Source organism: Bufo gargarizans, chromosome 3, assembly GCF_014858855.1.
Source record: "Bufo gargarizans isolate SCDJY-AF-19 chromosome 3, ASM1485885v1, whole genome shotgun sequence".
Taxonomy (NCBI): domain Eukaryota; kingdom Metazoa; phylum Chordata; class Amphibia; order Anura; family Bufonidae; genus Bufo; species Bufo gargarizans.
Window position 1 is genome coordinate 247,627,686 of NC_058082.1, and position 22,726 is coordinate 247,650,411.

At 44.9% G+C, this 22,726-nt stretch overlaps 2 protein-coding genes across 2 annotated transcripts; one reads left to right on the top strand and one right to left on the bottom strand.

Moving 5' to 3' along the window:
* Positions 1–128: 128 nt before the first annotated feature.
* Positions 129–4,666, top strand: TRAPPC2 (trafficking protein particle complex subunit 2). The gene is made up of 5 exons (XM_044284811.1): positions 129–229; positions 1,751–1,864; positions 2,502–2,646; positions 3,583–3,668; positions 3,757–4,666. Exons 2-5 carry the CDS (start codon positions 1,772–1,774, stop codon positions 3,853–3,855), a joined length of 423 nt encoding a protein of 140 aa, XP_044140746.1. The 5' UTR covers positions 129–229; positions 1,751–1,771; the 3' UTR covers positions 3,856–4,666.
* Positions 4,667–5,642: 976 nt separating this feature from the next.
* ZBTB11 (zinc finger and BTB domain containing 11) lies at positions 5,643–22,688 on the bottom strand. The gene is made up of 11 exons (XM_044284808.1): positions 22,267–22,688; positions 20,556–20,785; positions 19,902–20,133; positions 17,755–18,923; positions 16,603–16,776; positions 15,047–15,262; positions 14,185–14,329; positions 13,367–13,484; positions 13,114–13,272; positions 12,526–12,701; positions 5,643–6,757 (listed from the first exon to the last, which is right to left on the bottom strand). Exons 1-11 carry the CDS (start codon positions 22,574–22,576, stop codon positions 6,252–6,254), a joined length of 3,435 nt encoding a protein of 1,144 aa, XP_044140743.1. The 5' UTR covers positions 22,577–22,688; the 3' UTR covers positions 5,643–6,251.
* Between the last annotated feature and the right edge of the window lie 38 nt (positions 22,689–22,726).

Below are 22,726 nucleotides of genomic sequence, written 5' to 3' on the forward strand. Positions count from 1 at the left end.
CCAACCATCCAATCAGCTGCGATGTGCCCGCCCCCTACCACAACAAGAGCGGGTTTCCGCGTTCCACGCCTCGCTTTAAAAAAAAAAAAAAAAAGCTTCTGTTTGTTTTAAATAAAGTTGTTAACCAGCGGAAATGCAGACGCCTGGCAGTATGACGCTGAGACGGTGACAGGCTGGCCGGTTTGCGGATGTGAATCTTTGAGACTAGTCTCTAATTACCCGGGCGGAGGTGAGCCACCGGGAGTCATGCACTGAGTTTAGGTGCAAGATTTTTTGAGGGTTAATATAATGATGTAGCTATTTCCAGATGTAGTATAGCTGAGTGTCACCTGTACTCTGCAGGTTATCCGGCGATAGTAGCACAGTGAGATCCTCAGCACTGCTACATCTGCATGGATGTTAATCAGTTTGGGAAGAACATGATGGGAGTATGTGCCAGTAGTGCCCATTCCATCAGTGGGCGAGCAGGAGATGTGTGTGTGTGACGGGTGGGCCCAGCATCTGGACCCTACTGAAGCTTCCCTACAACCAGGACTTTTGTCTCTGCCCTAAATGGAGACCTAATGGATCCCATTCTAGTCTAGGGGGCCCGTAGGCTCCGTTAGGCTACATGCACACGACCGTATGCCATTTTTTTTTTTTTTTGCGGATCCATTGTAACAATGCCTAAAACGGACAAGAATAGGACATGTTCTATAATATATAACTTTTTTGCGGGGCTACGGAATAGACATATGGATGCGGATGGCACATGGTGTGCTGTCCGCATTTTTGTGGACCCATTGAAATGAATGGTTCCCCATCCTATCCGCAAAAAATAACAGAACGGAAACTGAAACTAAACACGTTCATGTGCATGAGACCTTATGTGACAACTCCGTCCTTTGCGTTCTGTAACAGAGAAGATAAGTGATTGTCAGGGCACAGAGCATGTCTAGAAAACTCCCATAGAAGTCAATGAGGTTCCCCCCTGACCATTGTGTCTATGGTCCATGGGCTGCCGTAAAGGTATTTTTTTAATGACGGCTCAGGCAAGATGGCCGCCTCCGTCTTGTTCAGGAAGCAGAATAAATAAATATGCAATCAGAAAATAAAAAGCGATTAGATAAAAAGGAGATGTGCTTCTATCTGGTTTCAAGTGTCAGGTAACATTTGTGGTGACACATTTCCTTTATTAGGAAGGTTACTGAAGAGCTGGTGCCATTCACTTCATTGGCAGCAGTGTTGCAGTAACCCGCCCTGGCACTATACAGTGGACAGAGCTGTGTAGATCCGGGGCCTATTACTGCCACCGGAGCCACAGAAAAATGGCTGATTGGCGGTCATTCTGGGAGTCGGACCCTCACCATTCAGCTATTGATCAGTAGAAGTCCTGGAAAACCTAATGATCAGGGCATTTTATACCTGGGTTTCGTTTTGATGCTTAATCTTAGTGCCTTCTTGGTCACTGAGCAGTTTGCACTCTACAGCTATACATGTTGGGAGTATTTACTGACATATGCCTCTGGTCTATGTTACTGACGCTGCACAGTCTGCTTTTTATACTGCCCTCTTTGGCATGAAATAAATGTGGCAACAAAAAGGCATGCCAACACATCCTGGCAAATTTCAAAAAGACAGTCTCTTATCATAGTCTGGATCCATGGGGCTGCTAGATACATTGGGCATATGTGCCAGGAGCTTTTCCAGTGTAGTTCTCGGCTGTAATGTGAACACACCCTTACTAGTCGGCACGTGTATTCTGTTTCAGGTGTCTGTTGCTCTGAGGACCATGTCTGGCAGCTTCTATTTTGTGATTGTGGGACATCATGACAATCCAGTGTTTGAGATGGAATTTCTGCCTCCAGGAAGAACAGAATCCAAGGTACCTGACACCATTCAGCCACACATGTAAAGCTGACCGTAGATGCACTCAGGGGAAGATTGGCCATAGACCCCACAGGGAAATTTCCCGGTGGGCCGATGCCTAGGAGGCCACCCCAGCCGCCAGCCAGGTTCATGATGATCTGATTCTCTCTTGCGCACCTGGTCAGCAGCCACGGGTGGCCTCCTAAATTTACCTGTATAAATGTCCTCAGGACTGGCGCAGGTGGCAGTATTTTCTGTTGCACGGTATTTGGTCTAGTTGGGCCAATGTATTGCTGGCCCTGCCTACTTCTGTTGTCCCACCTTCTGCCAATTTGGACCCTCTGACAACATGGGGCCACTTTTAGTTCCCAGTCCGCCCCTGGATGCACTGGCCTTTCCTACCAGTAACCCACCGACATGAGCCCCTCAGTACTAACGTCATTGGTAACCATACAATAATGCCCGTATCCAACAGCTCAAAGGCATCTAAAAAAATGATGCAAAGCATTAACCAGCGCATCCACCCATCTGCTGAAACGCGTGTATGGGAGGTTTCTTCTGACATTTTTCTACATATGACATTTCTGTCTGGCTCTTTCCCATGACTGGTTTAATGTACCTGGTTGGTTTTCCGTTTTTCATAACCCGTCCAGGACGATCATCGCCATCTGAACCAGTTTATCGCACATGCTGCACTGGACCTTGTGGATGAGAACATGTGGCTGTCCAACAACATGTACCTCAAGACGGTGGACAAGTTCAATGAGTGGTTTGTCTCTGCATTTGTGACCGCTGGACATATCCTTTCTTACTGAAATTCTCATTTGTGTGTGTCTACATATTATCGGTACATGTATGCACACGGGGCATGTTGGTATACTGTGCTTGTCCTGTCTGGTCTGCTTTAGTACATATACAGGTGAAACTCGAAAAATTAGAATATCGTGCAAAGTTCATTTATTTCAGTAATGCAACTTAAAAGGTGAAACTAACATAAGAGAGACTCATTACATGCAAAGCGAGATATTTCAAGCCTTTATTTGCTATAATTTGGATGATTATGGCTTGCAGCTTATGAAACCCCAAAGTCACAATCTCAGGCCCCTTTGCTCAGGGGGTATGGATTAATTAGCTGACTAGAGTGTGACACTTTGAGCCTAGAATATTTAACCTTTTCACAAAATTCTAATTTTTAAGTTGCATTAATGCAATTCCTTTTTAAAGGGGTTGTCCGGGTTCAGAGCTGAACCCGGACATAACCATATTGTGACCCAGGCAGCTCCCCTGATGTTGGCATCGGAGCATCTCATGCTCCGATGCCCTCCCTTGCCCTGTGCTGGGCAAGAGCTCTTTTGTTTACAATAACACAGTGCCAGGTGGAAGCTTCCGCCCGGCAGTGTGTTCGGTGATGTCACTGGCTTAGATGGGCATGCTTTAGCACTGCCCTAGCAGTTTTACTGGCTAGGGCAGCGCTAAAGCCTGCCCATCAGTGCCGGTGATGTCACCGGGCTACCTGGCAGCCCCATGAAGAGCCCAGTTTGTCGCCGAAACTCCTAAAAAAAAAAAAAAAAAAAACTTTTAAGTTGCATTACTGAAATGAATGAACTTTCGCACGATATTCTAATTATTATTTTTTTTTTTAGTTTCACCTGTAGATGTAACGGAGCAGGTCCTCTCCCTAGCCAGAGCAAAGAGTAAAATGTATCTGAATTCTCCTTAGCATTGTTTCTTTACATATGAGATTTATTATGCTGCATGATGTGCGACAAGAAGATGGAATTAAAAACTTCTTCAATGAAGCCTATGACCTGTACATTAAGGTATGATGTGTGTATATTACCGTGCTCACATTGCCTGCCCCTCTATGTAAAGTACGTATATAAACCCATTATGTTCTTCTTTCCGCAGTTTGCCCTGAATCCATTTTATGAATCTAATACTCCAATACGATCCACTGCGTTTGACCGTAAAATACAGTTCCTTGGCAAGAAGCATTTACTGAGCTGAATGAAAGGGGATATGCTGGAGCAAGAGCGTCTGATCTCGCGAATGTTACAGCCTGTGGTGGGTGGAAAGTCTTTCCTCAGGATAGGTCCTCAATATCAGCTCTTCGGGGGGCAGACTGCCGGCACCGCCACCGATCATCTATTTGCACAGCACTGTCCGTTTGATATTACAGCTTGGCCTCTTTCACTTGAATGGGACTGAGCTGTGCCCACCAGAGGGCTGTGACCTCTCCAAATAGCCAATTGGCAGGGGTCCTGGGTGTCATACCCTCGCTAATCTGATATTGATCCTGAGGATAGGTGATAAATATCAGAAAACCCTTTTAAGAGGACTTTTATCACTGGGGAAATCGGCCTATTTACTGTTACTTCCAGCGCTCAATATGCAAAGGTGGTTGTGTTTTAGTCTAGGAGGTGGTCCCTGGGTGGGGGGGAGGGGATCTTCATTGATGTGATTGACTGCATCGATTGGAAAGTGTCAAAGCAGTGACTATCACCTCCTTGGATAAACAGAGCCATCTTTTGCATTTCAGGCCAAGTAACTACTGCCCCTGAGAATTTAGGAAACGGGGCTGGTGATTACTGAAGGGAGCAGTACAGATTGAGGGAGGTCGGTCTTTGCTGGATTACTGGATGTAGATATGAATTGATTAAAGCCATGTATATAATCCATCATTAGAGACCCGTGTCAGTATTGTAACTGTCATTTGTAGATGGGTCCTGTGATCAGTTATTTATCTTCCTTCTGTAGGAATTGTTGGTGAACATACAGAAGAGATTGCTATAAAATCGTCAGAACGTCTTACAGACAAGTGGCTTTTTGTGGTTTATTAACAACTATATTATCTACATCTTCACATGTGTAAAGGTTATTTCCCTGCCCATAGAAAATAATCCACCTCATTCACTAATTTCTATGGTGGCAGAAGATACCGTTTGTCATGGATTGGTCCCGCAGCGTTCCAAGGGCTCATACACAATGCTGCTCTAGTCAAACGCTAGGGGACTGCCACAGTTGCTGAATGGCGCCACTCCATTCATAGAGGTCCCATGGTGGTCCCAACAGTCAAACCCCCCACTGATCTAAAAGTTATCACTCTATACAGTGGAAGGGTATAATGTTTATTTCTGGCATAACCATGCCCCAAGTGTTTGGAGCTCAGAAATAGAGTGCATTATACACCAGCAGGAATTTGTCAGTGACTTATAAACGGCAGCTGAGACGTCACGTCGTGAGTTCTGTCCACACAGACATGATTTCCGTTAATGGAAGCTTCGCATTGACCTGGAAGGTGTAGTGCTGAATCTAGAAGTCTCCCAACTGGAGGAGAGCCAAAGGTTAAAAGGGGTATTCTGTGGATAGGGTATACTATTAGACTGATGGGGGACCCGTAGCCTGTGGAGCCCCTGAAATGGACAGTCAATCTATTAATTTCTGTGGGAGTACCACGCTCGGCTATCTTGTGGTCAACTGAACTGCAGCGACTAGCAGAAGAGGAAGCCAGGCCACCATTTGTTTGGTTTCCAGTAGTCTCCCTAATGCATCTCTGAACCTTAGTGTAAGGCCTCTTTCACGGATCTGTTTTGTTTGTTTTTCCATATGGCGTATACAGTAATTACATAGAATAGTTAGTTCCGCAAAAATAGAATGGATACGGAAGACAAAGTGACCAGCAAGGAGCGGCATGTTAAATGTAATGTCAGTTAATAGTGCTGACTGAAGAGGTCACTTTTAATAGAGGGAAATCCACAGTGAGATACCTGTAATACAAGTAAATGGACATTGCAATCATGGAAATTAAGTTTAATCCAACTTTTTCAATGAACATAGGTTCAAAAACCTAAACTTTACATAAATATAAAAAAAAATATTACAACTTGAACGGTTTGTTTTAATAACCAGAGCTTTGGGCCTGCCACACACATTATATAGCAGTCTCCCAGCTTGTCCAGGTGGGCACGTATCCTGTATAAGGGGTGCGGAGAAAGTCGCTACCAAACTTCTGACATCGCAACATCTCCTGGAGAACAAGAGAATCAGGTAGTTGAAAATCCAACATGCAAGATTCTTTTTCTCCCCCAAAATCTGCTGTTTGGAGAATAGTCAGGAGGTCCCCATATACATTAGACTTCAGAGATGCTCAACCTGCGGCCCTCCAGCTGTTTCAAAACTACAACTCCACAGCTACAGCTATTAGGACATGCTGGGAGCTGTAGTTTTGTAACAGTTGGAGGGCCGCAGGTTGTTGTGTATGGCCAGCCTAAGAATGGTATACAAAACCAACATGTGCAAACTCACAAAATAAGTATACCATTTAGATACTTCTTTACACATAAGGGTCACATACTTTATTGGCAAGTGCTACTATGTACAACTAATTACACTTCTATAGAAGGTCATAGGACCTCAGACACCTCCACTTCCACAGTCTCAATGTGATCAGTTTCTTCTGGAAGGTTAACCCCTTGTTGCTGGGCCAGTACATAGTTAACCACTTGCATGATGTTTTGGTCAGAAAGAGAAGTCACGTCTGAATTTTGGGTGCTAGAAACATCCTCGACCGTTTCAAGCACATCTCCAGTTACTAAGACAGTCTCAATCTCCTCGGCGACAGCCCCTGAATGCGACTCTCCCGCCTCATTTGGCATAAAGCTGACAGCATGTTCAACCTGGGTTCCTTGATGGTGAAACTGTAAGCTGTCCTTCTCCAACATGATTTTGCAAGGAATATAGCTATGATACTTAGTCATATGTTTCCGTAGATTGCGGGCATCTATGTAGGCTTCATTGCACTCAGGGCAAACATACGGCCTCTCTCCAGTGTGTGTTCTTACGTGGCGTTTTAAGGAACGGGCGTCAGCCCAGGCTACACCGCAAGTAAGGCACTCAAATGGTTTTACCCCTAAAAAAAAAATTATAATTTATATACACTACAAAGAATTCGAAAAAGCAGATTCTGCCCAGCCTGCAAGAGCATCGCTCCACACCCCATGTCAGATCCAGCAGGAATACTTAGCATAAGGGCTTGTTCACACAGACATTTTTTGCGTTCCATATACAGAACCATTCATTTCAATGGTTCTGAAAAAAAAACAAAAAAAAAAAAAAAACGGAATGTACTCCGTATGCATTAAGTTTCCATTCAAAGATAGAACATGTCCTATAATTGCCGCAAATCACGTTCCGTGGCTCCATTCAAGTCAATGGGTCCGCCCAAAAAAAACAGAACACATACGGAATGTACTCTGTATGTCTTAGGTATCCATTCCGTTTTTGCGGAACCATCTACTGAAAATATAATTGCCAGCCCAATGTTATTGCTGTACATGCCATACGGAAAAACGGAACGAAACCAGAAACACTACTGAAACGGATCAGTTAAAAATGGCCCACAAAAACAATGAAAAAGACATACGGTCGTGTGAACGAGCCCTAATGTTGCTGAGTTGTCACATTTGCACCAATCAGCCACTGGCTGCAAGGAAAACAAAGGGATGCCACAAATACATGTCCAGGGGACAGTTTTACCCTAAAAGTTATGGAACATGTGCTGCGGCCAACAAACCAAAACCCTGAATCCCCGAAACCTGCTCATTAGACTTACATTGCCTAAAGTTGCCCTTTGGCATGTATAGTATTTGGCCAGTATACCTAAGGCTACTTTCACATTTGCGTTCAGAGCGGATCCGCTCATATAATGCAGACGATGGATCCGTCCAGACTTTACATTGAAAGTCAATGGGGGACGGATCAGTTTGAAAATTGAGCCATAGTGTGTCAAATTCAAACGGATCCGTCCCCATTGACTTCCATTGTAAGTCTGGACGGATCCGTTTGCCTCCGCACGGCCAGGCGGACACCTGAACGCTGCAAGCAGCGTTCTGGTGTCCGCCTGCTGAGCGGAGCCCAAACGCTGCCAGACTGTTGCATTCTGAGCGGATCCGCATCCACTCAGAATGCATTAGGGCTGGACGGATCTGTTCGGGGCCGCTTGTGAGAGCCTTCAAACGGAACTCACAAGCGGAGCCCCGAACGCAAATGTGAAAGTAGCTCTTAAAGGGAACCTGTCACCTCCAAATACCATCCCAAGCCGCCAGCAGCGCGTTTCCGACGATAATTTTCTTCCTGAAGGCTGATGCTGCTAAAGCACAGAAAACGTTCTTTTATCCCCTGCCGGCACGCTATTTTCCAGTCATGCTTGAAGTCAAGGGGGCAGCGGCCTCCTTGCTTCAAGTAAAGATAACCATGCCCCCTACCCTGCCCCTTCGCTGTAACTGATAGCCGACAGTTCAGTTGGCTTTGCCGAACTCTGCATAAGCGCTGTCAATCACAGCGAAGGGGCAGGGAAGGGGGCGTGGTTATCTTGACTTGAAGCAAGGAGGCCGCTGCCCCATTGACTTCAAGCATGACTAGAGAAGCGTGTCAGCAGGGGACTAAAGAAAGTTTTCTGAGCTTTAGCCGCATCGGCCTTCAGAAAGAAAATCGTCAAATGCGCTGCTGGCGGCTTGGGATGGTTTTTGGAGGGGACAGGTTCCCTTCAACTGTTTTAGGCTACTTTCACACTAGCGTTCAATCGGATCCGTTCTGAACGGATCCGCTCATATTAATGCAGACGGTGGCTCCGTTCAGAACGGATCCGTCTGCATTATAACTTAGAAAAATTTCTAAGTGTGAAAGTAGCCTGAGCGGATCCGTTCAGACTTTACATTAAAGTCAATGGGGGACGGATCCGCTTGAAGATTGAGCCATATGGTGTCATCTTCAAGCGGATCCGTCCCCATTGACTTCCATTATAAGTCTGGACGGATCCGCTCGCCTCCGCACGGCCAGGCGGACACCCGAACGCTGCTTGCGTTCAGGTGTCCGCTCACTGAGCGGAGCGGAGGCTGAGCGCTGGCAGACGGATGCATTCTCAGTGGATCCGCCTCCACTGAGAATGCATTAGGGCCAGACGGCTGCGTTCAGGGCCGCTTGTGAGCCCCTTCAAACGGAGCTCACGAGCGGACACCTGAACGCAGGTGTGAAAGGAGCCTTAAAGTGCGTAAAAAAAAAATATATAAAAAAATAAAATTAAAAAATTAAAATACAAGTGGATATAAAAAGTCTACACACCTGTTAAAATGCCAGTTTTTTGTCATGTAAGGATACTTTCACACTGGCGTTTTTCTTTTCCGGTATTGAGTTCCGTCCTAGGAGCTCAATACCGGAAAAAAACTGATCAGTCTTATCCTACTGCATTCTGAATGGAGAGCAATCCGTTCAGGATGCATCAGTTCAGTCCCTCTTACGCTTTTTGGCCGGAGAAAATACCGCAGTATGCTGCAGTTTTCTCTCCGGCCAAAAATCCTGATCACTTGGTGGAATGCCGGCATTAATTTCCATTAAAGTGTATTAAGTGTTCCGGTAAACTTTACAGTCTGCGCAGACCTTTAAAAATGCAAAAAAATATATATTAATACCGGATATGTTTTTCCGGATGACACCGGAGAGATGAATTTCAATGCATTTGTCAGACGGATCTGCATCAGGATCCGTCTGACAAATGCCATCCGTTTGCGTCCGTATTGCCGGATCCGGCAGGTAGTTCCGGCGACGGAACTGCCTGCCGAAATCCTCTGCCGCAAGTATGAAAGTACCCTAAAAAAAAATTCAAAATAAATCAGACCAAGACAAATTATTTTAGATTTCCGCCTTCAGTGTGACCCATAATCTGTACAATTCCATTGAAAAACAAGCAAATCATTTAGAGTGGGAAATAAAAACAAAACTAAAATATTTTCGTTGCATAAGTGTGAACACCCTCTTATAATTGGGGATGTGGTTGTGTCCAGAATTAGCCAGTTTCTGTTTAGGAAAAAATAAAATGATGGTTTTGCAGGCAAGTTCAGTCAGTTTTGTCTGCGATTGTGTTCAGTTTTTGATGTATTTTCACACACATGAAAAAAATTAAAAATATATTATAAACTACATCTCCTAACAACCATCAGTGAAAGACGCATTGCATCTGGATACCATCCGTTTTCCACGCAAGCCCCATTCATTTCTATGGAACCACAGATGCGTGAAAAACGCTGAACTGTTACATGAAAATCCAGACGGAAAACGTGCTCATATAAAAAGAGGCCTGGGGTGACTGCAGGGCTCCAGATGGCGACCAGAATGGTCGCCAATGCAACTTAGAATTGCAAAATGGCAACAAGACTTTGTAGTCTTGTGGCCATTTGCGCCTAGATCCTCCGCTGCTCTGCCTCTTTCACACACACGAGTTAAACTGACAGTAGACACAGGGTCCCCTCCTCCTCATTGGTGGCAGCTTCTGATCGGAGCCCCAGCAGTGTAATCCTGGGGCTCCGATCGGTTACCATGGCAGCCAGGACGCTACTGAAGCCGTCCATGGTCAGCTCCCCCCTGCTGCTGTGTGTACTGTGCCCAGGGCAGCAGGGAGAGTGCGAGATCCTAGTCACCCTGATAGAGCTCTGTTAGGGTGAATAGGACAAGGGATGAAAAGATGAAAAATATCGCCGTAACAGAAAAAAATATAAAAAAAACCTTGTCCCGACAAAAATTAGGATCAGGCTGTTCTATTATGGTTCTGACGTTCCATAAAATGCCAAATGCATGTGGCTTTTTTGGTGTTTTATTTTTTTTTCTCTCGTGGTATTGAGTATCGCAATACTTTTTTCTAGTATTGAAATAGTAAAACTTTTGGGTTGGGGTTAACCCTATCGTGACAACCCTGGGTAAGACATGTTTTTTTTTTTTTTTTTTTTTTTATTATACCGTAATTATATGTATTTTAAATTTGGCAACTACATTTTTCAGGTTAGGCTCCTTGATGTTTTTTTTTAGTCTGGAGCACTGGACTGTCATATTGTGACCCCCACAACGTTTTTAAAGTTATTTCTATAGAGCTGCGTGGGGGCTCATTTTTTGCGGGACAGTTTTTATTGATACCATTTTGGAGTGCGTACGATTTTATGGTCACTTTTTTTTTTTTTTTTTTTTTTTTTTTTTTTTTTTTACACCAGCCGTTTGTGGACCCATTCACCAGAATAGGTCCATGATCTGCAAGTTCAGTCCTTACCACAAAAAAATTGAATGTGTTCTATTTTTTGTGGTGCAGAGGCACCGACTAAAATCCCCCAGAAGCGCTCCGCATCACCGCAGTACAGGCATGGTCTGCAAGCGTTCATGTGCATGAGCCCCAAAACGGTATTCCGGTTATATGAAGTTATCCCCTTTCCAAATGATAGGGGATAACTATTAGATCGGTAGAGGTCCTACTGCTCTGACCCCCACTGATGGCGAGAACACGGACCCCTTACCAACTGCAGCCGCCCCCAAATCAACTAAGTGACTGCCACTCCTTTTACCTCTATGTGCCCCCCCCTATATATTGTTCCTAGAGTCGCCACTGTGGACAGTTACTACATTTTAGATAACTTTGATGTATGAAAAGTATCTGCAGTATACTGATTGAGATTGGCTGGGGCCACATGACAACATTACATCTAATGATTGTCAACAGTGTCACAATGCAATACGCGGATATACTATGATGCGCGAGTTGCAAAAATCCAGACCTGATGGATTTTATGTCACTGGTCGCACAGGTCGTTAAATGTTAGTTGCCTTATTCTACTTCACAGGAGTTGTATGCCAAATGATATAAGTAGATGGAATTATAGGATCACCTGAGGGGGGGTAATTACACAAAGAAAACAAATCACTCACAGCGCCTAATTATGCCATAGTTTTAGGCCCCTTTCAGACGGGCGAGTTTTCCGCGCAGGTGCAATGCGTGAGGTGAACCCGCACTGAATCCGGACCCATTCATTTCTATGGGGCTGTGCACATGAGCGGTGATCACTTGTGCGTTGCGTGAAAATCTCAGCATGCTCTATACTGTGCGTTTTCCACGCAACGCGGGCCCCATAGAAGAGAATGGGGCTGCGTGAAAATCGTAAGCATCCGCAAGCAAGTACGGATGCAGTGCGATTTTCACGCATTGTTGCTAAGATGACAGTCTATTCACTGTATTATTTTCCCCTATAACATGGTTATAAGGGAAAATAATAGCATTCTTTAATACAGAATGCTTAGTACAAGGTCAATTGAGGGTTAAAAAATAAAAAAAAATTAACTCACCTCCAACTCTTGATCGCGTAGTTGCCGATCTCTTCTTACTTCTTTAATCATGAACTGCCGGTTAAAGGACCTGTGGTGATGTCACATCACATGGTCCATCACCGTGGTGATGGACCATGTGATGAGCTCAGTGACGTCACCACAGGTCCTGAAGAAAGAACAGGAGACCGGCAGCTACACGATCAATTGGAGGAGGTAAGTTAATTTTTTTTTTTAACCCTCAATTGACCTTGTACTAAGCATTCTGTATTAAGAATGCTATTATTTTCCCGTATAACCATGTTATAAGGGAAAATAATTACATATACACAACCTTGAACCCAAACCTGAACTTCAGTAAAGAAGTTTGGATCTGGGTACCACATTCAGTTTTTTATCACGCGCGTGCAAAACGCATTGCACGCGCGCGATAAAAACTGAACGAAACGCAATCGCAGTCAACACTGACTGCAATTGGGTACCTACTCACGCGGGTTTGCCGCAATGCACCGGGACGCATCCGGACACGCTCGTCTGCGTTACCTTCGTGATTGTTCACATGTCTTCTGAACTCTCTCAGCTGGGTGAAGGCCTTTCCACAGTGGTTACAAACTCGCTCAATGTTCCTCTTGATTCTTCCTTTCTTGCCATGGGTTGCCTTATTAACGTGTCTCCTGAATAATGACTTCTCAAAGAACTCCTTTCCACAGATATTACACCTAAGAGAATGAAAATGGTTAATTGCAGGAATATAGTTGCCGAGACCAAATACATGCACAGGAACACGGAGATATAGCTACAGACATAGCCAGATGAAGGGAGAAGAGAGGCTGAAGGTTTCTATCTATTCAGGACAAGTGTCTAAGTCAGGGCTCATGCCAGCGACCATCTTTCTTCACTTTTTAAACCGGATAGCACACTGACCCACACAATTTGGTGGGGGTCACGCACACTTTTCAAATCTGCTGGTCCTATTGCGGTGGATGAGAAAAGCCCATTCTATTGATGGGAGTAAAACAAAACAAAAAAAAACAAAAAGCTATCCATTTTGCTGTGGGCCGGACATAGGATACGGCCATGTGCACGAGACCTCAGTGTTACCTTGGATTAGAAATCTGAGAATATCCTCACCTATATGGCTCTGTAACTGAATGGGATTTCACATGTGAATACCAATCCTTCTTCCAGCTGTAACACTTCCCACAAACTTCACATTCAAAGGGCTTGACACCAAGGTGCTTGTTCATGTGCTGCTGCAGATCCCGTGCTTCAGAGAAACTTCTCTCACACCTAGATCAAACACGGATGTCCTTCGTGTCAGCTGAGTGGTCACTAACGGAGCTCTGGTTACTGCACAATTGGTGAGAAAAGAGACTTCACTTACTGTGTGCAATGATATTCTCTAACTTCAGGTTTAGGCCTGTGCTTCTTCAGATGTTTACTAAGGCCAGATGCTCGGTGGAAAGTTTTTCCACATACTGTGCAAAGGTACTTGGTTTCACCTACAAAAAAAAAAAAAAAAAAGAAAAAAGGAAGTGAAAATAACGATAGGAAAGTAAGCACAAGACAACATGCACATATTAAAGGGAACCTGTCAGTGGCAAAAACCACCCCAAACTGCCAGCAGTGCCTTCAAGTAGCCGGCAGTGTGTTTCCAATGATTTTCTTCCTGCAGTCAGATGCGGTAAAAGCAAGGAAAAAAAAATATTTATTTTATCCCCTGAGCGCACCATTTTCGAGTCACTTTTGAAGTCAAGGGGGCAGCGGCCTCCTTGCTTTATGTCAAGGCAAGCATGCCCCCTTCCCTGCCCCTTCGCTGTGACTGACAGCGCTTATGCTCGACAGCCAGGTGTCAGTCACAGCAAAGGGGGCATGGTTACCGCTGCCCCCTTGACTTCAAGAGTGTCTCGAAAATAGCACGCTCAGGGCATAAAAGAACGTTTTTTCCTGCTTTTACCGCATCTGACTGCAGGAAGAAAATCATCATTAGAAACACACTGCCGGCTACTTGAAGGTACTGCTGGCGGTTTGGGGTGGTTTTTGCCGCTGACAGGTTCCCTTTAAAGGGGTCGTACTGCTTTTACTGAATGAAATCAGGATCCCCACCGGTAAGCTAGAGATTATCGGTCCTGAGGATAGGCCATCACTTAGTAAAAGGTGGACAACCCCTTTAATGCTGGACAGAAGGCATTCATGACTTACCTGTATGTGTGCTCACGTGTTCCTGCAGACTGCGGTTTGTCACAAATGACTTGTCACACAAGTCACATTTGAACTGTTTTTGTGAATCATGTAAAGCCTGGTGCATCTTCAATCCATGCTTATGAGTAAATGTCTTCTGACAAATCTTAACACAAAAAAAAAAAACGATTACGATTCCTTCTAAAAACAATCTAGTGACAAAGACTCCAATTCCACCACTGTGTCACTTTCTTTTGCAAAGTAATTTTCATAAAATCATGGTTAAACAGCTTCTACCCAAGACTGGAGTCCACTGAATAAAATAGATTTTTCAGACTATAAGATGCACCCCCCAGGTGGGGGAAAAGTGGCAGTGTGTCTTATAGTCCAAATGCTAATGACTACTACTATTATGGAAGTGGTCATCAGCATCCGTGAGGCACAGGGAGGTGAGGGCAGTGCTGCGCTGGCTGTACTCACCATCCCCGGTCTTCTCTTCTGGGCCCCGCTGTGTACTGCTGTCCTGACCACACACAGCATCGGGACATTGCATAAAAAGATTGGCACCGGGATTATGGTGTCCTTACTCGAGGGATCTAGATGTAATGCCCATTCTGCCATAAATAACACCATGACCTGGTAAATGTATAACATTTACACATACATAGAGATGAACAGAAGTCTTTTTAGCTTAAGGAATCAGAGCCCATCCCTAGGACTGACAGTGCAGAGAAAGTAGGAACAACCAAAACCACCACCAGAGAAACTGGATCCATAACACGCAAATCTGGATATAGAATGAACTGGTTGTGTTCTCCACAATTTGACCGTGTGATCTGGCAACACATTATCAACTGAATTTTCAATACTGCCCCGAACTTACCTGGCATGCATGTGGCTTAACGCCAGTATGCTTGAGCATATGTAACCTCAAAGAACACATTTTTGGGAGGGTTCTTCCACAAATGTCACATATATATTGACGTTTAGTCCTTCCTTTGATGGCTTCCGTCTCTTCAGCAGCTGGCTCGGTTTTACGAGAGTGTCTGATCAGATGGGTACGTAATGAAGCCCTGTACTGGAACTCCTTCTGGCACAACTACAAGACAGAAAGACAATATATACAGCACGTGGACAAAGATATCGACAAACTATACACGTTTTTTCCTCATGTTGCTTATATTTCTTTTTTATGTTTACTACCCTTTACGAGGGCCTAGCTGCACTAATCCTGTGGTTATGCCAACCATGTGGGATTACAGGTGGGCATTTAGATGAATGGTTGCTCAGCTGGGGTCCCTCTCTAAAAGTCTGCATACCCCAACAGGGGTTATAGCCCTTAGGAGACTTTTCGGCCCCTTTCACATGAGCGAGTTTTACGCACGGCTGCAAGGCGTGATGTGACCGCATGGCGCCCGCACTGAATCCAGACCCATTCATTTCAATGGGTCTGTGTACATAAGTGTTGTTTTTCACAAGTTGTGCGAGAATCGCAGCATGTTCTATGCTCCATAGAAGTGAATGGGGCTACAGTGAAAAACACATTGCATCCAGATGGTTGCTAGGAGATGTTGCTTGTAAATTTTCCGGGTTTTTTTTCACACGGGTGAAAAACCCATCAAAACTGATTTCACCAGTGTGGAAAAAAACACTTAATGCAATCACAGACAAAACTGACTGAACTTGCTTGCGAAATGGTGCGACACAATCCATATCATTCGTATGAAAGAGGCCTTAATCGACCACTTTAAACAGCCTCCTATACTGCTACAACAAGACGTTTCATTCTTCCTAAAGCTTAACATCCGTATGCTTCAGCATATGGAACCTCAAAATGCACATTTCAGGAAGAGTTCCTCCACAAAATTCCTGTCTCGGTTTTACAGGAACAATAGGGAGAGACGATCATTGCATAAATAGACAGAGGTGGGTAAGGTCTCATGCCCACTACCATGACGTCTGTGTCCCTATGTGCATTCTGCAAAAGATAGAGCTTGTCCGCAAAATGCGAACAGCGGACCCACTGAAGTCATAAAGAAATGCACACGGACCACTTCTGTATTTTGTGGACCGGGAACTGTAAAAGGGGCATGTCAATGTGCAGAAGATTTACACGAGTTTCTGTGCATTTCTGCCCCAAACCGCACCAAAAACTGCAGTTTATAAGAGCAATTTTTGGTGCTGATGTCAAAGTATAGACACTATATATACAATCCTTATGTGCGATGGAGCGGGAAAGGAGAAATCTCCAGTAACACACTTGGCTGGTACTGTACTATATGCGCACTAACTACGTGTGCACTAAGTACACTAATAGTGTTCACCCGAGTGGTCATGCAGCCATGAACGGAATCCGACAGGACTACAAGGCACATCACAGCCAAGCATTATCTAAGTAATAATAATGATAGGATTGTTATCCAGACCTATGTCACTTACCGGGCACTTGAATTCTTTAACACAGTCATGCTTCATGCCGTGCATGATCAGGGCATACTTGCGCTGAAACACCATCCCACATTCCTTACACTTGTGCTCCTCTTCTACCTTTGGGACTTCTTTTTTGGGCGGCAGCATTCGCTTTTTACCCCTCTGCACCAATTTCCGAGCAGCCTTTAAAAGATGAAAAGGTGAATGTGCATTTTAGCCTACTTTGGCATTATCTAGCCAAATTTTTAGCCACATCAAGCACCACAAATGGTGACTTCAACTCTCAGAAGTCTATACAACACAACTGCATAATGTATGCAGGAAAGAATAGCCTTCCCAGAACGCACCGCAACACAGAATAGAGAATAAAAACCACTCCTGTCAATGGCTGGATCAGTAGATTATAAGGGACAATCTTAACCGTACATGTAGATCTAGCATTATATTCCTGTCTGTCTAGGATAGATGCACAAAAAAAAAAAAAAAAAAAGGCAGGCATGAAAATAAATGGGGCATACATTTGTTAGGCCATTTAACCCATAGATTTAAAGGGGTATTCTAAGGCTACTTTCTGCATCCGGCAAAACGTATCCCAACTGATGGCATTTTTAAGACTGATCAGTCTTAAAAATGCCTGATCAGTCAAAAAAAATGCGTTGAAATGCCGGATCCGTCTTTCCGGTGTCATCTGGCAAAACGGATCCGGCATTTATTTTTATCACCTTTTTTTCGGTCGGAAGGACAGATCCGGCATTTCGGTATTTTGAATGCTGGACCCGGCACTAATACATTCCTATGGGAAAAAATCCCGGAAACGGCATTTAGGCAAGTGTTCAGTTTTTTGGGCCGGAGATAAAGCGGTAGAATGCTACGGTTTTATCTTTTGCCTGATCAGTCAAAAAGACTGAACGGAAGACATCCTGATGCATCCTGAACAGATTACTCTCCATTCAGAATGCATAGGGATGAAACTGATCAGTTCTTTTACAGCATTGAGCCCTTTTGGCAGAACTCAGTACTGGAAAAGAAAAACACAAGTGTGTAAGTGCCCTAACACAGATGTACTCAATATATTCACTAACATCAGACCCGGTCCCTAGTGGGGTTCGCAATACGATTTCCCCATCTTCCACATATGCAGAGAGTGGAAAGGCAATTTACCTGCTGAACTGCAGACTTGGGGATTGATTTTCTATTGAAGTTCTTCTTTTCTTTGCCCCTGTGCAACTGTATGTATCCACCTTCTCCAACAGAGCGCTCTCGTAGCTTGCTTTTATAAGGGTCCATTTCTGAAGAGCCTGGACTCTCAGATGGTGGAGAATCTGTTCCAGAAGACTGATCACCTACGTTTGAGGCCTTAGCTCCGTCATCAGCGGTTCCTTCACTAGATGCTTTATCAACAACATCCGGGATTGTTGGTTGAGAGGTACTTCCTTCAACGGCTGCTGACTTTGGAGATGTGGGCAGCTTACCACGCTTCCTTTTCAGGCTTTCTTTAGTCTTTGCTTGGTGTTCTTTATCCTCATTAACATCTACATCCATGGCCTCATCAACACAAGGTGAGCCTTCTGCAGCCAAAGGAGGGGTGTCTTCTGAGGATAAGGCATTCCTAGTTAAATCTGCCTGTTCCTCAACAACACTTTCATGGACAGGCATCTCCTGAGATTCTGGTCCTTGGATATTAGTCAATGTTTCTGAGGGTTCAGCGCTAAGCTGTACTGCCGATGTAATAACTTCTTGAATTATTTGTAGAGTTTGCTGCGGTTCGACTGAAGACACATCAATGACTGTCGGAATAAGGACCGTCGGCTGCTGGTCTGATGTGGAATTCGATATGAAAATTGCTGTGGCGCCATCCACAGAGCCAAACTGGGCGCCGTCAACAGAGCCAACTGGAATTCCACGCTCATTGGTCAGCTGTAGCGTGGCTTCCACTGACAAAGTCGTTGAAATAGTATTTGGCGGGGAAGCTGTGCTTGCTATTACGTCTTCTGCGGTTTGACATTTCACATTTTCCAAGGTTATAATCTGCTGGCCACTAGCCACCTCTTTCACTACAGACAATTTTGGAGTGCCTACAATCCCTGTCTCTTCCATGTGGACCACCTGAACATCTGCTTCTGAAGCTACGGTCTGAACGTCTCCTTTCTGATACAATGTGAGTTGTTTTTCTTCCATTTGTTTATGCACCAGTTCACAGATTTCTAACACGTCATGCATGAAGAGATGCCGCGCAAGCATTACGAGGTCAGCCATGCTGCAGAAATCAAAGCGCAGCTCGGAGGTGTACACAAATTCCAGCAGTGGCAGGAAACTGGCCTTGCAAAATCCTAGAAATATAGAAAAAAAAAAAATAGAAGACAAATGTAAGATCATGTCTTGCAGAAGACATAGACTTCTGATCTAGAACTAACTGCTCTGGGGTGAATTTTTAATTCTTTTTGATCCTGTGCATCTTGGCCATGGTTCTTTGAGACAACCCATTTTGAGTGGTTGTCGCAGATTTCACTGTACTCTATATGTTAAAATGGACCAGTCACCTCTACTCCTGACATGGAGGTGCTGGTCTAACTTTCTTTTACATTCCCTTATTTAGATCATACAGCCGAATTGTACATTGTCCTGAATTTGGTAGGCCAAAAGCCAAGGAGCGCCAAGTCTGTTAGTGTCCTGTCCACATTTGGATATCTGTTCCGCAAAGATAGAATATGTCCTATTCTTGGCCACAAATGCAGAACATGGATCCACTAAAGTCAATGGGTGTGCAAAAAAATAAAAGCAATGCAACATGGGTGTCATCCGTATTTTGCAGACCGCAAAATACATACAGTCATGTGATTGTAGCCGCTTCCCTTTCGGATGTGGCACCTGCATAGCACCCAGCCTGACCTGACACTGTTACATGATACCTGGCCAGAATGTGCACTAAGGATTGACAGAGGTCCCAGAGACCAGGTCCTCCAGACAGTAAATGACGGTACATCCTAGTAACAAGCCATTGATTACTGTCTTAAAGGGGGTTGCGTCACTTCAGCAAGAATATGATAGAATAATTTAGCAATGCAACACCCATGTTGCATTGCTAAATTACAGGGTGGTCGTAACCATGGAAACAAGCAGTGTGTAATGTGATGGAAAAATGAATCCAGCCTGCAAAGGAAGCAATATGGACAATCACAATACATTAGTAAGTGGCTTGTAGTAACTTTCTCTACATGATAAATGCCACTTACTGAAGCGAGACTACCCCTTACAACAGATAAATATTGAAACCTACAAGTTTTATGGGAACCAAGTCAAGATTTTACCTGAAAGATCCACAAAAGCTTCGTGGCTAGAGACGGCTCCTTTTTCAATAAAGAGCTCTCTGAAGTACTCGCTGCTGGCCGCCAGGACGGACTTATGGGCCTTGTGCTCCTCTCCTTCTATGAACAGGGTCACATCACAGAACTGGTTGGCAAGCCTCTGCTGGTTTAACTGATTCAGTACTGCCTGGCCATGCTTAAGAGAAGACTGCTTCACTATGCCTTTACTGTCCACCTGAGGGGAAACATACAACACATCCTTAAAATGCAGGAAGTCTGTGCATGATCTTCACCTTTAAAAAGGAAGAATCTCACGAGCACTCTGGACTATTATCTGCTGTAACAGACAACCCCCCCACCCACCCACTGAAAGTGGGGGTATAGTAGGAGAATAACGGTGATCTGGGCCTATGTGCAGTACTACTCATGTACCACTGCAGATCATGGTGACCGATTCCATTTTAAAGGGATTTCCTGGACTTTGATACTGATGTCCTATCCTTGGAACCAGATCAGTGGGGATACCACTCCCTACAATAAGCTGACTGGTGTGGCCCAGTGTAGTACGTACGCCTTGTAGTGGCTATGCCTGGTACTGCAGCTATGTCCCATTTAGAAAACGCCTTTAAAAAAAGCACAAACAATGAGAGCACGTACAAAAACCAGTTCGTGCTTTGCCACTGGCTTCTTTCTTGAAGGTTTAGGATCTGCATTTGCTCCGGATGCAAAGTTGCCGAGTTCCTCATCCGTTTCATTGCCATCCAAGCACACCTCGAGCCCAAACTCCTCCAACATTTCTGAGGGATCATTAGAAGAACGTGAGCGGTCAGCCTTTTCCTGGCATTTACTGCATTTCTTGATGTAATCCTTCATTTCTTTCAAAATACCTGTAAATACAAAATAATTAAAGATTGTGAGAAATTAAGAAAAGGGGTTGTCCTGCCTATTTTAAAGGGGATCTGTCAGCAGTTCTGTACCTATGACACTGGCTGACCTGTTACATGTGCACTTGGCAGCTGAAAGGCATCTGTGTTGGTCCCATGTTCATATGTGCCTGCATTGCTGAGAAAAAACATGTTTTAATATATGCAAATGAACCTGTAGGAGCAATGGGGGCGTTGCCGTTACACCTAGAGGCTCTGCTCTCTCTGCAACTTCTCCACTTTGATTAACAAGACCAGGTGTGATCACATGTACACTGCCTGGCCCTGTCAAAATGGAGAGGGCGTGGTAGTTGAAGTGAGGGCAGAATCTATAGGAGTAAGGGTAACGCCCCTGTTGCTCCTAGAAGCTCATTTGCATATCTTCCACACATCTGCTGACAGACGCCCTTTAAAATAGGCTGGACAACCCCTTTTATTAACACATGTCCGCACCCATGTGTCCGTCCAGCAATTACGGAACATGTCGGATTTATTGTTAGTTCTGCAGACAGGCATGCACGCCGTCCATATTTGTACTTCACAAATCCACGGTTTGCGGACCACAAAATGCATGAGGCCTAAAACATATATCCAGATGACACAGGAGCCCTCACTTCTAATAGGCGATGGTCACAGCTTGTCTATCCCCCCTCCCTGCACAACGACCTCTACAGGTCACAGAGCGTGCATATTGAAGTCTATTGTGTCTATGTCCAGACTGGAGAAGAGAGGTTTACGTATCTGGTTGTGACTGATTAGAAGAAATCTAGGCGACGCATGGCACATGCGAGGATATACATACTTATAGGACGACACAAAAATGCCATGTTTTACAGCGGGTATGACAATATGACCATTTATAGGTGGAGGTCACCTTCTGACAGTCACCTCTACTGATGTCTGATATGTCTACACTGCGTTCTTGTCCGATCCGTCAGGGATCCCCAACAACGCTTCAGATAGGATAATACAATACAACCGGCTGCATCCGTTATGAACTCTCTCTAAAATGGCTGTGACGGTGCCGACACTAAAACCATTACGTCAATGGGAGCTGGATCCGTTTCCAGTTGTGTCGAGAAAACGGATCGTAGCTTGCAGCGTTTTTCTGTCTGGTATGGGAACGCAACAAAACAGAACGTATTCCGTCACCATTGACAATGAACGGGGACAAAACTGAAGCGTTTTCCTCTGGTATCGAGATCCTATGACGGATCTCAAATACCGGAAAGGAAAAAAAAGGCAGATCTGAAAGTAGCCTTAGTGGGAGATCACATGGAAGTTCTCAGATAATCCCTGTCCACCACTTCTTCTGAGAAGTCAGGTCAAAGCCTTAGTGGCTTCCAGCGGCCAATCAGAAAGCTGCTTTCAATTTGTGGCCGGTTACATTGAAAGCTCGATGCTGATTGGTTGCTACACTACTACCACTGTAACCAAGTACGCACCTCTCCACCAGTAGCGCTGGGACAGCAGGTGCCATGTCTGGTGCCGGGTCAGGTGCTCCCCTCCCGCCCCGATGTGCGCCTTCTCTAGCAGCCCCTTCCTGCGCTCGGACTGCAGCACCACCTCCAGCTCGGTGAAGCGCTCCTTGTCCCGGTGCCGGCGCTGGTAATACAAGGTGCCGGACCGCACCACGTAGCAGGCTGCAGCCTTGCGGATCTTGCGCTTGACATTGCCCTCGGTGCCCGGGGCATAAGGCTCCCGCTCGTTAGTGAGGTAGCGGAGGATAGCAAGGTAGCTCTCCTCAGTGGACATCCTCCGGCAGGCGGAACTCACTGACAGCTCCACGAGGAACTGCAGGTATCGGAACGTCTGGCCAAGGCACTTCTCACGGAAAGACAAAATGGCTGCTGCACCACCGGAAGTGACGAACGCTTCATGGGCGGGGTCACAGTTTTTATTTAC

What these genes read in the sequence shown, in the direction of transcription:
- ZBTB11 (XM_044284808.1), bottom strand. Translation starts at nt 22,576, where the DNA reads ATGTCCACTGAGGAGAGCTACCTTGCTATCCTCCGCTACCTCACTAAC. An exon ending in TTAAAGAATTCAAGTGCCCG is followed by an intron (nt 15,263 to 16,602) that starts GTAAGTGACATA and finishes TCTGTCTTGTAG; the next exon opens with TTGTGCCAGAAGGAGTTCCA. An exon ending in AGAGAATATCATTGCACACA is followed by an intron (nt 13,273 to 13,366) that starts GTAAGTGAAGTC and finishes TGTTTGATCTAG; the next exon opens with GTGTGAGAGAAGTTTCTCTG.
- TRAPPC2 (XM_044284811.1), top strand. Translation starts at nt 1,772, where the DNA reads ATGTCTGGCAGCTTCTATTTTGTGATTGTGGGACATCATGACAATCCA. An exon ending in CAGGAAGAACAGAATCCAAG is followed by an intron (nt 1,865 to 2,501) that starts GTACCTGACACC and finishes TAACCCGTCCAG; the next exon opens with GACGATCATCGCCATCTGAA. An exon ending in CCTATGACCTGTACATTAAG is followed by an intron (nt 3,669 to 3,756) that starts GTATGATGTGTG and finishes TTCTTTCCGCAG; the next exon opens with TTTGCCCTGAATCCATTTTA.